At 43.7% G+C, this 15,932-nt stretch overlaps 1 protein-coding gene across 3 annotated transcripts in view; it reads right to left on the minus strand.

The window, feature by feature from the left end:
- LOC134351649 (protein bicaudal D homolog 1-like) overlaps positions 1 to 15,932 on the minus strand; it is a 230,858-nt gene that overhangs the window by 54,001 nt on the left and 160,925 nt on the right. For all 3 annotated transcript variants that reach the window (XM_063058089.1, XM_063058090.1, XM_063058091.1), the window contains one exon: positions 13,818 to 14,918. In XM_063058089.1, the coding sequence (XP_062914159.1) occupies positions 13,818 to 14,918 (1,101 nt within the window). The remainder of the gene's footprint in view (positions 1 to 13,817; positions 14,919 to 15,932) is intronic.

Raw genomic sequence — 15,932 nt, forward strand, 5'->3', positions numbered from 1 at the left:
CTGTTTTGTGATCATCATACCATTAAGCAGCATATGTTCACTCCGGTGCTGACAAATCCACTCTTTAAATATACAATTGAGATCTTCAGTTTTTGCTTTATGCAACATTTTCTATTTCTGATTCACTTCTGTTCAATACATATACGAGGTCACTTATCAAAACAGCAGTGCGCACAGACCCGTGCATCGCCTAGAAACCTTCCCATCACCTTGTGGAATTTTTCATTTATGATATCATATCAGCACTTGAAAATAAAACCAGATTTCAGGGTTTTCGGATTTTGTAATTTTGGATAAGGGGTACTCAACCTTTACTAATATACTAATGCTTTCAATACTGGATAATCGTCAGGTATGAAATTTTGGTTGGGAGTTATAACCAAACACACTGAATATCCAACACTGTTCACACTATAATCTGGTTAAAAGCATCTATATCTATCACGAAGGATCAAAAGCTGCATTTGGTTTTATGGGATTTATTCTGTCAGCCCCTGTGAAAAGATGATCAGTCCTTTCTTGTACTTTCCATCTGAATAATCCAACTCAAAAATAATCTGTCCTAAGTTAAGCACTTCAGGAGTCATTTGGAGCAAATAAATTGTGAGATAAATGCGTAGAATTTGAATTTCCTGATTCTTGGAGTTCAACAAGAAATGTAATAGCCAAACAAATGCAGAATGCTGTTTTTTAGCAACCAAAAAACTCATTTCCCCCCCTGGAGTGCAATGCAACAATGACTCTTCTCAAGTTGTTCAGCACCGCTGTGCAAATCTGACTGGGTATTTTAAACATGGTCAACCTTGCAACCCTGATGCATTTTCTGTGTTGGGGTGCACTGGGGTGATGTTATTCATGTGCAGAGGAGATCCTGGATGTTATCTTGGGAACAATCACTGCTAGTCTTTCCAAGGACAGCTAGGCTCTCCAACGATAGTTGATACCCATAGTTAAATGAATTACTTACCTTCATCCTTTGGGTCTTCCCCCCACCTGTCCATTTCCTGGACCTCATAATCACCTGAATCCCAAGCACATTTCCATCCCCAACCACAGTGAATCATTGTTCAAACTGTTGGTACCCTTCCATCCTGATCAACCTCCATTACTGAATGATACACTGACGTGCAGTTCCTGATTTTGCTCCACAACAGCTCTAAATAGGAATGACCAAGTTGCAGCCCGTAAAAACCGCAAACCAACCACTGAGCAACCTGCAAGTCCTAATCTCCTTCTGATCTGCCAGTTCCATTCAAGCATTCCCTTGTCTCAGATTTCTTCTCTTCCCCACAATCAGCTGATCTCTGTTTCACCCTGTCAGACCTGCACAGGCAGGCACCTCCCATTCTCCACGTAGTTAACAGGAGCTACCTGCCACTTGTTTCCAACTCATTACGTGCAGCCTATTTCAACCCAGCTCTCCTCCACAGTCATTGTTCACCTATTAAACCAGCCAGCCTCAACCAGTTGCTCCTCGCCTTCAGTGCTGATGAAGGGTCTTGGCCAGAAATGTTGACTGTTTATTGCTTTCTATAGATGCTGCCTGACCTGATGAGTATCTCCAGCATTTTGTGTGTGTTCTCTTAGATTTCCAGTATCGGCAGAATTTCTGATGTTTGTGATTCTTCAGCTAATGTGTTGTGTCCTCTCTTGTTTTGTGGCCCCTCATGGCTTGTTATTTTCACAGTTTATTTATAGAGCTATCGTTCATCCCTGGATCATCTGCAGTGTTCTGCTTTTGGGCCAAGTCTCCTCTACATTTTCTGACATGCCCTCCAAACTGCAGGGACTGCTGGGCTCAATTCCCGCCACCTCACCACATGAAGATGGTCTCTGAAAGGAGGGCTGGTAGCACACTTACAAAGCCAAAACCACCAGGAGTGCAGCAAGAGAAACAGGTGCTGGCACTCTTGCATTTTTAGGATATACTAACAATTCTAAATATATCTTTACTGTACAGTGATTTTTCTAGTTACCTATAAACATCACCAAAGAACAATTTATCTCTTTAATAATGAGCAAGGATAGGAAAAGTATAAATAACCTGAAACTTAACCTTCTCGAAAAATTTGAAATCTTTCCCCACAGTTTCTATTTCTGCTTTCTTCTTCAATTGCAAAGACGCCTTAATGGAAATGTCTTTAAAAGATGCAATGTCAACACAAACCCACTGTATCCAAGTTCTAGGCCCAATCCACAGCAACCTCTCCAGCTCATTTCTTTCTAATAGTTTGAAATTCAGGTCCAATTTATAGGGTGCTGTGGCAGAAGTGGGACCAGCAGACCCAGCTATTTGGAGTGTGAGCCAGACTAGTTGGTAAGTGGTGATTGTGAGGAGAGAAGAAATCTGGGAGAGAGCAATAATTGAACGGTGATGGGATCAGGGGCAGATTAGTGCTGGTGGTGGTTTTCATGGATTGTGACCTGGTAAATCACTGTTTCAGAGAATGGTGTGAATTATCCTCATGTATATGTTCCTGATCTGTGCACTCTGGAATCTGTATAACAGACCCTTCCAGCAAACTTGGACATTCCTAGGTGAATCCAAATAGACTGTTTGGAACTTGAACATAGATCTTGTCAGCCACAGCACAACCTCCATCTGACTGTACCAATCATGCTTTTATACGGCGCTTATGAAAGGCACGAATTTTCTTGTGCTTTTTTGGTTTCCACAAACAGAATTGCTTTTTCATAAATTCAGCAGAATTTCCAAAACAGAGTGACACATTGGTTCACTTTTCTCCTTAAGCACAGTTAGCTCTTGCCCTGTCAGTCTGTCTTCACAATGAGGCCATTCGAGTGTACGAGAACTATAATTGAAACCAATCCCTGCTGCATCCAGAAGTGGCTCAGTTCAATAGTTCAATTCAATATCAGAGAATGTATACAGAATAAAACTTGAAATGCTTACTTTTCACAGGCATCCACAAAACAGAAAAATCCCAAAGAATGAATGACAGAAAACTTTAGGACCCCAAAGCACCTCTCCCCTCCCTCTCCCATGCACAACAGTAGCAAAAGCATCAACCCTCCCCCCACTTGCTCCAGAAAAAGAATCAACCCCAGCCCCCACCACGCAAGCACCAGCAGAGCCCCCCAACAGACCATGAACTAGAGTCCCTCAAAAACTGCTGTCCATCCCACATTTCGACATCTCAAACAAGCTCTCTCTCTCACTAGTGAGAGAGAGATATCACTCCTGCAACAGATGAGAGGGAGACCAATAGCTCGGCATTTCATCATTACAATCTGCAGCGTTTCCTGTTCAAATTCCTCTAACTCAAGGGCCTTCTCTTGACACCTGCTGTCTCAATGCTTCAATCTCCCGCGACACTTCAGTTAAAGGGGGTGAAAGGTTAGCAGATGAATACAGAGCCTGGGTTACAATCAGATCAGCTATTAGGCTGAGGGCTCTGGTCCTGCTCCTGATTCACATGTTTGTACCTTTATGAGAAGCAAATTATTTTACTGATTGCCTCTTCCATCCCTGTTTGCATCTTCTTGCCAAGTGCTATCAGCTATCAATATTCACCCAGCAACCTGAATCAGAAATGAAATGGAAATTGGATTCTTATTAGTTCCAAACTGGCAGCCCAAGATGTGACCCCCAGGTAGAGATTCTGCAACCCCTTGCACGTCCTGGACCATATTGGTTCTTACAGCATGGTCCAGGACAGAGTCTTCCACTGGGGTCTTGTTCTCAACACAGAGTAGCCCAGTCTCTCCTGACCTGTCAGAAATTTGAAATAGCATTAATAAAATTACTTAACCAAAGGGTTAAAACGCACACACCTAAAACATTTAAAATAGGTAAAATTGATGAAGGCAATAAAAGATGAACTTTCCCTTACATTTCTCCTGCTGAAAATTACTGCCCTGCGTTCAGTGGACTTGTATTTCTATCAGGTTAACCTGGCACTGGTTCAGTGGGCAGATCGCCCAGCCTGACACCTGGGAACATCTGCAAAAGTTGTGTTAGACTCCACAAGGGGCCAACGAGTAGTGCCAAAATCCTGCAGCCCGTGCGCTGCTAAGCAGAAGGCCCAGCCACAGCCTCGCCACAGAAGATGCAGAGCAGCCCACAGGTCCGTGGCAAAGCTCGGTGGAGAGCTGCCACAATTTGAAAACCCTCGCCATCTTTCAGCTAACATCACTCGTCGGTTTTGTAATTAGAAAATTACTACTAGAATGCCAGTGATGAAATGCCGTTTCAAAAAAATCTCATAAAGCTTACTATATAGGGGACAGGGGTTCCCAGCCACGGACCCCTAGGTTGGTGGCAGAGGTCCATGGCATAAAAAAAAGTTGAGAACCCCAACTTTTAAGTTGGGGCCATTCAGCCTACCATATCTGTGCTATCTCTGCTCAAGTGCATTGCATCTTGCCCAGTACCAATTCCCCCAACACTGCTTTCCATTTTTCTGCATTTCGTTAAATTATTTTCTTCTCTATTTATTTGTGTTTGTCCGCCTACCAAGGCCAAGGCCTAAATCAACCAGGGTTAACTTGGTTCAGTTTCTCCTAACGTTCGACCCTCTACTCTTCGAGAGAAATAATGCTTCCAGACCGACCTTGTAATCATTTCATGAAATTACTGACTCACAACAACAATGTATTAGCAATGTTTGAACGCAGAAAATATTAGAACAAATAACAGAACGAGTAATAGCACAAGTCTTAACTTCTGGAAAATCATGTTTTTAGCTACAGATTCCAGCATCTGCAGGATGCAGATCTTCAAGGAGCCGTGCCTCAGAAAAGCAGCGTCCATCATCAAGGACTCCCACCACCCAAGGCATGCCCTCTTCTCATTGTTACCATCAGGGAGGAGGTACAGAAGCCCGAAGGCACACACTCAGCGATTCAGGAACAGCTTCTTTCCTTCTGCCATCCAATTTCTAAATGGACATTGAATCCATGGAACACTACCTCACTGTGTTTTTTTAAAATTTCTGTTTTTGCACTACTATTTAATATACATTTATACATTTACAGTAATTCAGTTTATTTCCTATATTTATCATGTATTTCATTGTACTGCCGCTGCAAAGTTATCAAATTTCATGAGATATGCTGGTGATACTAAACCTGAATCTGATTGTGATTCATTTAAATCTCCTTTACACCTCGAAAACTTTTCTGCTGGTCATACACAACGAATCCCTCATAACACGCCCCATCAATTTTTCCCAGAAATGGAAGAATACTGGCTAGATTAAGGTATTGATTCTCTAATTTTACAAATAAACAGCAATCGTGGCACCATTTTGAGAAATACAAGTGCAGTAAGATAACATTTAAAATGGATAGTAAAGGAAGCAAGGCTATTTAAAAATCAATAGCAAACATTGGTTATATTTTTGCCATTGTGGCTTTTGAGTGGTGGTCTGTTAATTTTCCAACAAGTAAGCACTGGGATGAATTTGCCAAATTGCCAAACTGGAATCGGCAGCGTGATGCAACTTGGCAATTTATTGTTCCTTGTGAATAGTACAGTATTGGATCTCAGAAACTACAGTAAGCATAGTCTTATAGGTAACAAAAACCACTATCTCTCTGGTGACCAGTCCAAATGAGGCACAACTCCTATTGAAGGTTATGCCTCTTTCACACCTGCAATGCTACTGCCTCCTTCCATCAAACTATGCAAGTTCAATTTCAGTAAAACAGAGCATGAGAAACAGTGTTTAGTTTATCATGTTGTCTCTATTTTGTTTTACAGTCCTGATTACAAAGTTATCTACTTAAGGACAGCTCATTTCAGATCAGGGAGTGAATGCATTCCAATAAGTAGTTTGAGAGTAAACGAAGTTCAATGAAATCTGTGGATCCGTCATGGGAACAGGTTAGGCCAGGTCCACCTAGGTAAGCTGGTCTCTTAAAAGTTGGCAAAAAGTGAGGCAGCTGAAAAAATTGCTTAATTTTATGGTGTTGTCAAAATATATTTTGAGTGACTTCATGATAAAATGTAATATTTTGAGAATATGCAGATTTCTGTAAGCTGGTAAAGAACTTTCCAACAACAGTACATCAATATTTTGGCACTACGTCCCATGCTAATGACTCAACTATGCCTCTTTGTCTATTTCTTAGGTGATACCTCAAGCAGCCTATCTTTCATAAAAAAAATTAACAATCTATCTGATGCTTATTGACCAAGGCAAGCTTCTATCCCAGTGATTCCATTCAACAATTATTTCCATGTCTAGAATGTGTAAAGCATAGACAATAGTCATTGTAGATACAAAATGATCTGCAGATGCTGGGATCACAGCAACACTCACAGCACACTGGAGGAACTCAGCAGGTCAGGCAGCATCAGTGGAAACGATGAGTGGACGTTTCAGGCCGGAACCCTTCATCATATATGCGACATATATAAGGGAGGGAGGAAGGGAGGGGGATGGAATTACCGGAAGTTGGAGAATTCTATGTTCATACTTCCTCTATCCCTATTTCACTCTGCCCCCTCCCCCAGCTGCCTATCACTCCCTCACGGTTCCGCCTCCTTCTTCTACTACCCATTGTTTTCCTGCCTATGATGTCCCTGTTTCCCCTCCCCCACCCCTTTGTCTTTCAAATTACTGGTTTTTCAACTGAAACTACAAGCATTCTTCAAATCCTTCCCCCTCCTTATTTCTTCAGTCCTAACGAAGGGTTCCGGCCCGAAACGCGACTCATCGTTTCCACTAATGCTGCCTGACCTGCTGAGTTCCTCCAGCGTGCTGTGAGTCATTGTAGATAACTAGGAAAAGAAATTTCCCTATGTTTGCTCTTCAATAGAAAGCAGATAAAAAGCAGTTGGATTGACGATGCAGAGCTGCACTGACAACTTCCACAGCTGCAGTCATGAAACCCAAAAGAAACCAGATATGCAAAGAAATCCCCAGGTGAACATAAACCAAGGTAGCGGTAAAAGCTAGTTTGCTCCTATTGATCATAACCTCAAAGAGACATTTAAGAAAACAAGAACAAGAAAAAGGAATAGAATTGGGCCATGCTAACCTTCTGCTGCACCACTTATCCAGAGCACAGCTAATTTTTCTACATTAATGCCCTCTCCAGCACTCTCTCCTTAATATTCAGAAATCTGTCAATCATGGTTTTGAATGAATTGGTGACTGAGCCTCCACAACCTTCAGGACAGGGAATTCCACCTTCCGAATGAATTCTCCTCATCTCATTCCTCAACTGCCTGCCCTTTATTTTCAATATTTCCCCTGGCCTCTTTGACACCCTCCCTGCATCTAGATTGTCAAGCCTTTCAACAAGTTTTGAAAGTTTCTTCTAAACTGTAGAGACCAAAGCCCCACTCCCCAAAACTGTCTACTAACATCCATCATTCTTTGTCCAACCCCTACCAAACTTCATCCCGATCGCTCTGCCAAACACCGGGCCTGACCACTCTCCCAGTTCCAGCTCTGACCCATCCATTAATGGCCTTGACCATTATACAGGTTATCTCTCCTCCCCCAAACCGTGAACCTCTCTCCCTCTATATCTGACACTGTTCTAAACTTATCCAGTTCCCTCTGCAATTTTGGTAGTATACCCTCGAATGAAATATAAATTGGATCAAAACCAACTGCTCAGTGTGCTGTGCCACACTTCTTATCTATTGCCCTGAAATACAGTCCCTGAAATACGTTGACATCATTTGAATTATCACTATAAATTTTCCCTCTGGGAATATATAATCCAGCATTAAATCTGATTGTTTGCACAGCACAGAATTGGGTAAGTTCACACTTGCTCCTTCACCACAAATCATCTTCTTAAATGCTTCTTCCAAGTCCACACTACCCTTTTCCCTTAAAAATAAACAAGGACCATGGAGTAAGCGAGGTCAGACCAGGTCTTTCGGTGCTATTGCAATATTTCCTCTTTTTGTTATCCACAGACCTGACCTCATGTTGTGATTACAGCTTCATGCTGAGCCTGATGCAAGCAGTGAGCCACCCACACTTGCTGCAGACACACATACCAAGCAAGTACTTAATTTGTCTCCATCTAATGGAGAGGAGAGGAGAAGATGGCGGCGCGACGCAGCTTGCAGCAGCCACTCCGGTGGTGATGTCTGTTATTTGTCAAGTAGGGTGCCGTGCACAATCCTGATTTGATGGAGACAGACGTGAGAGCATGGAGGAACATCTGGTGAAACTTCTGAAATGCCTGCTTCGCTGCTGCTGCTACTGTGTGATCCGAAATCTCCGGAGGGGAAGGCCCCGAGTCCTCGGCTTTGCTTGTTGTTCGGCGGCCGGGGCGGGGTCGAAGCACTCGGCAGAGGATGGTGCTCGGAGAGGCTGTGCCGAAGGGCTGGTCGGAGGCTTGAAGTTTTCGGACTCAGAGTCCGCTGCGGTCGGGTGCTTCTAATGGTGCTGTATCGGCAAGTTTGCGGCGCTTGGAGGTTCATGGCAGGGAGAGCTTCTCCCTTCTACCGTCTGCGTGAGATGATGGGGCTATCGGGACTTCAAGACTTTTTTTTACCGTGCCCATGGTCTGCTCTTTATCAAATTACGGTATTGCTCTGCACTGTTGGAACTGTATGCTATAATTATGTGGTTTTGTCAGCTTTAGTCTTGGTTTGTCCTGTGTTTCTTGTGATATCATTCTGGAGGAACATTGTATCATTTTTTAATGCATGCATTTCTAAATGACAATAAACGAGGACTGAGTGTCCTCGTAATCTAATCTAATCTAATCTAATGGTGTCCAGTGCTATCCTGATTCAAAAACGTGCAAGTTCTGCATTATGTAAAGCTATAACAGGGCTGAGGAGCTGGGGAGGTACTGAAAAGACTATGGCAGCTGATTAAGCCAGGGCTTAGGCTTTGTTAGCTGTCCTTAGTGTCCTTGACATTCAGGAGTAATAGAAATTTATTAAAATTAAACACTTTTTTAAAAGTAATTAATCAGAGATAGTGTCATGGCTGCGGAAAAGGAGGAAGACATGGAGGAATTGTCTACGGAGTCTCTGTGGGTGGAAGTTAGGAATGGGAAGGGGTCAATAACTCTACTGGGTGTTTTTTATAGACCACCCAATAGTAACAGGGATACCAAGGAGCAGATAGGGAGACAGATTCTGGAAAGTTGTAATAACAACAGGGTTGTCGTGGTGAAAGATTTTAATTTCCCAAGTATCGACTGGCATGTCCCTAGAGTGAGGGGTTTAGATGGGGTGGAGTTTATTAGGTGTGTTCAGGAAGGTTTCTTGACACAATATGTAGATAAGCCTACAAGAGGAGAGGCTGTACTTGATTTGGTATTGGGAAATGAACCTGGTCAGGTGTCAGTTCTCTCAGTGGGAGAGCATTTTGGAGATAGTGACCACAATACTATCTCCTTTACCATAGCATTGGAGAGGATAAGAACAGATAAGTTAGGAAAGCATTTAATTGGAGTAAGGGGAAATATGAGGCTATCAGGCAGGAATATGGAAGCATAAATTGAGAACCAATGTTCTCAGGGAAATGTGCAGAAGAAATGTGGCAAATGTTCAGGGGATATTTGTGTGGAGTTCTGCATAGGTACGTTCCAATGAGACAGGGAAAGGATGGTAGGGTACAGGAACCATGGTGTACAAAGGCTGTTGTAAACCTAGTCAAGAAGAATAGAAGAGCTTATGGAAGGGTCAAAAAACTAAATAATGATAGATAATGATAGAGATCTAGAATATTATAAGGCTAGCAGGAAGGCGCTTAAGAGATAAATTTAGGAGAGCCAGAAGGGGCCATGAGAAGGCCTTGGCAGACAGGATTAAGGAAAACCGCAAGGCATTCTGCAAGTTTGTGAAGAGCAAGAGGATAAGACGTAAGAGAAGAGGGCCAATCAAGTGTGACAGTGGAAAAGTGTGTATGGAAGTGGAGGAGATAGCAAAGGTACTTAATGTGTACTTTGCTTCAGTATTCACTAAAGAAAAGGATCTTGGCGATTGGAGGGATGACTTACAGCAGACTGAAAAGCTTGAGAATGTAGATATTAAGAAAGAGGATGTGCTGGAGCTTTTGGAAAGCATCAAGTTGGATAAGTCACCGGGACCTGGACAAGATGTACCCCAGGCTACTGTCAGAGGCGAGGGAGGAGATTGCTGAGCCTCTGGCGATGATCTTTGTATCATCAATGGGGACGGGAGAGGTTCCGGAGGACTGGAGGGTTGAGGATGTTGTTACATTATGCAAGAAAGGGAGTAGAGATAGCCCAAGAAAGTATAGACCAGTGAGTCTTACTTTAGTGGTTGGTAAATTGATGGAGAAAATTCTGAGAGGCAGGATTTATGAACATTTGGAGAGGCATAATATGATTAGGAATAGTCAGCATGGCTTTGTGAAAGGCAGATCATGCCTTACAAGCCTGATTGAATTTTTTGAGGATGTGACTAAACACATTGATGAAGGTAGAGCAGTAGATGTAGTGTATATAGATTTCAGCAAGGCATTTGATAAGGTACCCCATGCAAGGCTTATTGAGAAAGTAAGGAGGCATGGGATCCAAGGGGACATTTCTTTGTGGATCCAGAACTGACTTGCCCACAGAAGGAAAAGAGTGGTTGTAGACGGGTCATATTCTGCATGAAGGTCAGTGACCAGTGGTGTGCCTCAGGGATCTGTTCTGGGACTCCTACTCTTCATGATTTTTATAAATGATCTGGATGAAGAAGTGGAGGGATGGGTTAGTAAATTTGCTGATGACACAAAGGTTGGGGGTGTTGTGGATAGTGTGGAGGGCTGTCAGAGGTTACAATGGGACATTGATAGGATGCAAAACTGGGCTGAGAAGTGGCAGATGGCGTTCATCCCAGATAAGTGTGAGGTGGTTCATTTTGGTAGCTCAAATATGATGGCAGAATATAGCATTAATGGTAAGACTCTTGGCAGTGTGGAGGATCAGAGGGATCTTGGGGTCTGAGTCCATAGGACACTCAAAGCTGCTACGCAGGTTGACTCTGTGGCTAAGAAAGCATATGGTGCTTTGGCCTTCATCAGTTGTGGGATTGAGTTTAGTAGCCAAGAGGTAATGTTGCAGCTATATAGGACCCTGGTCAGACTCCACTTGGAGTACCGTGCTCAGTTCTGGTCCCTCACTACAGGAAGGATGTGGAAACCATAGAAAGGGTGCAAAGGAAATTTACAAGGATGTTGCCTTAATTGGGGAGCATGCCTTATGAGAATAGGTTGAGTGAACTCGGCCTTTTCTCCTTGGAGCGACAGAGGATGAGAGATGTCCTGATAGAGGTGTATAAGATGATGAGAGGCATTGATCGTGTGGATAGTCAGAGGCTTTTTCCCAGGACTGAAATGGCTAGCACAAGAGGGCACAGTTTTAAGGTGTATGGAAGTAGGTACAAAGGAGATGCCAGGGGTAAGTTTTGTTATGCAGAGAGTGGTGAGTGCGTGGAATGGACTGCTGGTGGCAGTGATGGAGGAAGATACGATAGTGTCTTTTAAGAGACTCCTGGACATGGAGCTCAGAAAAATAAAGGGCAATGGGTAACCCTAGGTAATTTCTAAGGTAAGAGCATGTTTGGCACAGCTTTGTGGGCTGAAGAGCCTGTATGGTGCTATAGGTTTTCTATGTTTACTAAAATAAAAATTAATCATTTAAGAGCAAACACTTTTAAACAAACTCAATTAAGTAACAAATAAATTGCCTTGTGTTTACTCTTGTCCAGCACATCTATTCTCTCCATTAAAATGAATGATATTCAAATGGCAGGGATTTGTTCAGTAGGTTTACTAGTGGAAGTGCGGGCAAATTAAGGCAGGTTCACTCTCTGTTACTGCACACCGCAAGGAGTCTAACATTAGGCAACAGTTAGCAAATCACTCAACCTGTTGCGACTTGATGGAATTTCTGGCATTTTTCAGTAAATTCCAGGCCACGGAATATGGGCGGAGATATATCCATGAGTTCAGAAGTAGTTTCTCTCCATAATTCTACACGTGGTGATGTGGCCAATTAGCTACCTCTATCAATTTTTTTCTGTTTGCAAAATACTTCTTAATTTCCTTTTAAACTGTTAGACACTTTATTATAGTTTCATTTACCATTCAATCCCTCTGCCACAGGCTGCTTCCCCACTGTGCGCCCATCTAAGATACATACATTGTACAAAATAAACTGTGACATCTTACCAAGGATCCTTTGACACCACTTCTCAAGCCCATGATCTAGAAGGTGAAGGCCAACAGAACTATGGGTTCACCGCCACCTGAAAATTCCCCTTTAGTCATACAGAGCTTCTTGACTTTAATAAAGGCATTCTTCATCACACTAGAACGTCAGACCCTAGAGCACCATAAGCTGACCTTCACAGGGACTAATGGGATGTGGCATATAGAAATGGATAGCAAACGTTGTCCTTGGTAGAAATATAAATACAAATAAACTTCCTGCTTTACATGTAGTTACATCAAACAATATCTGCAATAGTTGTATTGACTTCATCTATGTCCCTGTTGGCACGTGGCCAAGTGGTTGAGGCATTTGTCCAGTGATTTGAAGGTCGCTAGTTCAAGTCTTGACTGAGGCAGCGTGTGTGTCCTTGAGCAAGGCACTTAACCACACGTTGCTCTGCAACAACACCAGTGCCAAGTTGTATGGGTCCTAATGCCCATCTCTTGGACAACATTGGTGGCGTGGAAAGGGGAGACTTACAGCATGGGCAACTGTTGGTCTTCCATACAACCTTGCCCAGGCCTGCGCCTTGGAAACCTTGCAAGGCCCAAATCCATGGTCTCATGAGACTAACAGATGCCTATATATATGTCCTTGTATAACTTCCTTTACTAACTTCCACAATCTGCTTCCTACCTTAGCATTGCCATCAAACCTGAATTTATGTAATTCAGTTTCAAAAAGATTAGCTATATGTAGTTTAAAAAAAAAAGGGGCCTAGAACAGGTCAGTGAGCCACACCATGTTCCTCTGGCTTTCAACTTTAGCTTTCTAGTCATTTCCCTACGGCACATGATTAGACCCCATTACAACAATGAATATAGTTCCCAGACAGGTAATTTCAGCTTAGAAACTACAGAACGACAGGACTTGAAAATGAGAGAAGCCATTCCATCAGTCATATCTATAGTCATTAACAATAAGCTCTCCAGCCCCTTTTCGCAATTCTCAGCACTTGGCCTTTAGTCGTGGAATAAGTGTGATAAGGGCTTCTGCCTCTATCGTTCTTCCAGGCAGAGATTTCCAGATTCCCTCTAACACATCGGGTGCAGTTTTTACCACCCCTCCTCCATTAATCTTCACCCCAGTTGTCAATTCTAGAGGACATAGCTTTAAGGCGAGGGGGGGAAAGTTTAAAGATCTATGATGTTTGTTTCACACAGTTGCCTGGAATGCACTGCCGGAGGAAGAGTTGGAAACAGGTAATGATAATAATATTTAAACAACATTTAGGCAGGCACATGGACAGGCAGGGGATGGAGGGATATTGAACGTGTCCAGACAGTTGGGATTGGTTGAAACTGGCATGTTTATCACAGACATCATGGGCCAAAGGACCTGGTTCTCTCTGTACTGTCCTATGTCCTAATCCATCTACCAGTCACTGGAGATGAAAGATCTATGAATTAAATGTTATCTTTTTACTCTCACAAGATTTTCCCAACTCGTGCAGTTGGCATCTACCTGCACTGCCCCAACAGACCAAGGGAGGTTCTCGGCACTGAGATCACACTCACCGACTCTTGCATTGTTCTGTCATCCTATTAGGTTTGCAGCACAGTCTCCAATGGTCATTCACAGATACGTCACAAAACCACACACACATACACAACCAAGCAAGCGCAGTCAATCCCAGTTACCTGCTTGTTTGCCTTCAGGACTGTCCGTAAGGTCGCTATCTGCTCGCGTTTGGTGCTCAGCAGCGACTTCAGCTTCAGGATCTCCTCCATCAGAACTTCTTTGTCCTTGTCAATCATGGGGGCCAGCTCCCGGGCGGCTGCCCGCTGCCGGGACAGCTGCAGGGACCGGTCCACTGCCTTCTGCAGATGCTTTATCTGGTCCCATATGATGGCGTTCAGGTTGTAGATGTTCATGGGCTCTTTCCTGATGTCGCTCGGGTCGGAGACGGGCGAGGAGGGAGGCGCCGTTACTGCCGGTGAGCCCACAGTGCTCACCGGCTTGGTTGGGCTCTGCTGTGTATTGTCTTTCCCGGACTCCTTCGGTGAATGTTCCGGTGAGTTTCTGGAGTCAACCGGCGAAGCTAGGCCTCTACGGGCGAGCCGTGGAGACAAGATAGCCCGAGGGTCGTCTGGTCCCTTCAGGCTCCCGCTGCGGGTCACCCTGCTCTGCCGGTAGTAGTCCAGCATCACCCTGTTCGGGGTCTCATTATTGCACAAGCAGACGTGGTGGTAAAGCTGTGCTAGCTCCTCGCTGAAGGTCACCAGCTCATCCTGCGCTGCGTTGAGTGTGTTATGTCCCTCGTTTGCCATGACTGTCAACGACTTGATTTCTGTTTCAAAGTGTATGATCTTGTCGTCGTATTCCTTGTTCATTTTCTCCAGACAGCTCACTTGCTTGTCCAACTCTTGCATACGGTTTTCATATTTGGTCTTTTCTTCGGTGTATGTCTCCACACACTTGTTGTATTTTTCCTTCAAACTTTTAAGTTCTGCTTTGAGGTCTATTACCTCCGTGATTGCAACTTTGTACTTGCACTCCAGAATTTCCAGTCCATTAATGTCCACTTCATAGTCATGAGTTTCTTCCCCAGACTCGCGCCCTTTCTCATTTTCCAGGTCGGTCTTTAAGTCCTTGTTGACCTGGAGCCTCCTCATGGCATTCACATGCTCCGTCAGACTGTGGACTCGTTCATGCTGCTCTGTCAGTGCACCCTTGGTGTGCTCCAGTTGTGTCTGAGATTCCTGAAGATTGACCAGGAGTATGGCTTTTTCCCGCTCCACCTGCATTAACATAAGCCATTTGGAGAAGTTATAACATGGCACACACTTCCAAACACAGGCATCTCCAGTTCGGGTGTCTACTACTTCACAAAATGGTTAGGCAACAGGAAAAGTAGGTAATGAGACAAGTTGATTTTTGATTTTAGTGCATTTAAGCATTTAAGTGAGGGCCAACTGGCTGCCTGTTTTGGTGAAAGGGGGGAAGAATGTATGGAAAAACCATCACAATTGACTCATTTGTGAACTTTCTCTGCACTGTGCATCTTTTTCCACAAAGAAAGAGTGAACCCCCTCTCCCCACATATCTAACCCTCCTTCCTTATTTAAATCAATCTATCTCGGTGAAATCACAGAAATGAAGTAAAACTGTTCAATATCATTCAAAGGATTGTATCCAAGGTGATCTTTTGCTGCTTGCCTTTCTTGACTTCTCTGTGGTCTTTGACACAGTTGACTGCGCTCCCCTCCAGTGATTCTCCATCAAATGGGTGGTTCCAATATCCATTTGGTCTTACTCACAAAGGAACCAGCAATGGCTTCAATTCCTACCCGTTATCTTTGATGCTCCCCTTCACCCCCAAAGATCTGTCTTTGGCCTCATTCCTAGGAAGAGGTACAGTCGACGTTTCGGGCCGAGACTCTTCATCAGGACTAACTGAAGGAAGAGCTAGTAAGAAATCTCTTACTAGCTCTTCCTTCAGTTAGTCCTGACGAAGGGTCTCGGCCCGAAATCTCGACTGTACCTCTTCCTAGAGATGCTGCCTGGCCTGCTGTGTTCACCAGCAACTTTGATGTGTGTTGCTTGAGTTTCCAGCATCCGCAGAATTCCTCGTGTTTGGCCTCATTCTCTTTCTCTCCCACGTGCTGCCTCTGGGCAAAATCAACTGGAAAGGCAAGCTCACAAGCTCAGTTTCTGCATGCATGCTTTTAGCACTGGAATTTACTGCTTTGCAAATCTATTTTGATCTCCAAGTTGTTGGATAGTTAGTGATCTTCACTGGATGACCAGAAACT

This window comes from Mobula hypostoma, chromosome 9, assembly GCF_963921235.1.
Source record: "Mobula hypostoma chromosome 9, sMobHyp1.1, whole genome shotgun sequence".
Classification (NCBI taxonomy): Eukaryota; Metazoa; Chordata; class Chondrichthyes; order Myliobatiformes; family Myliobatidae; genus Mobula; species Mobula hypostoma.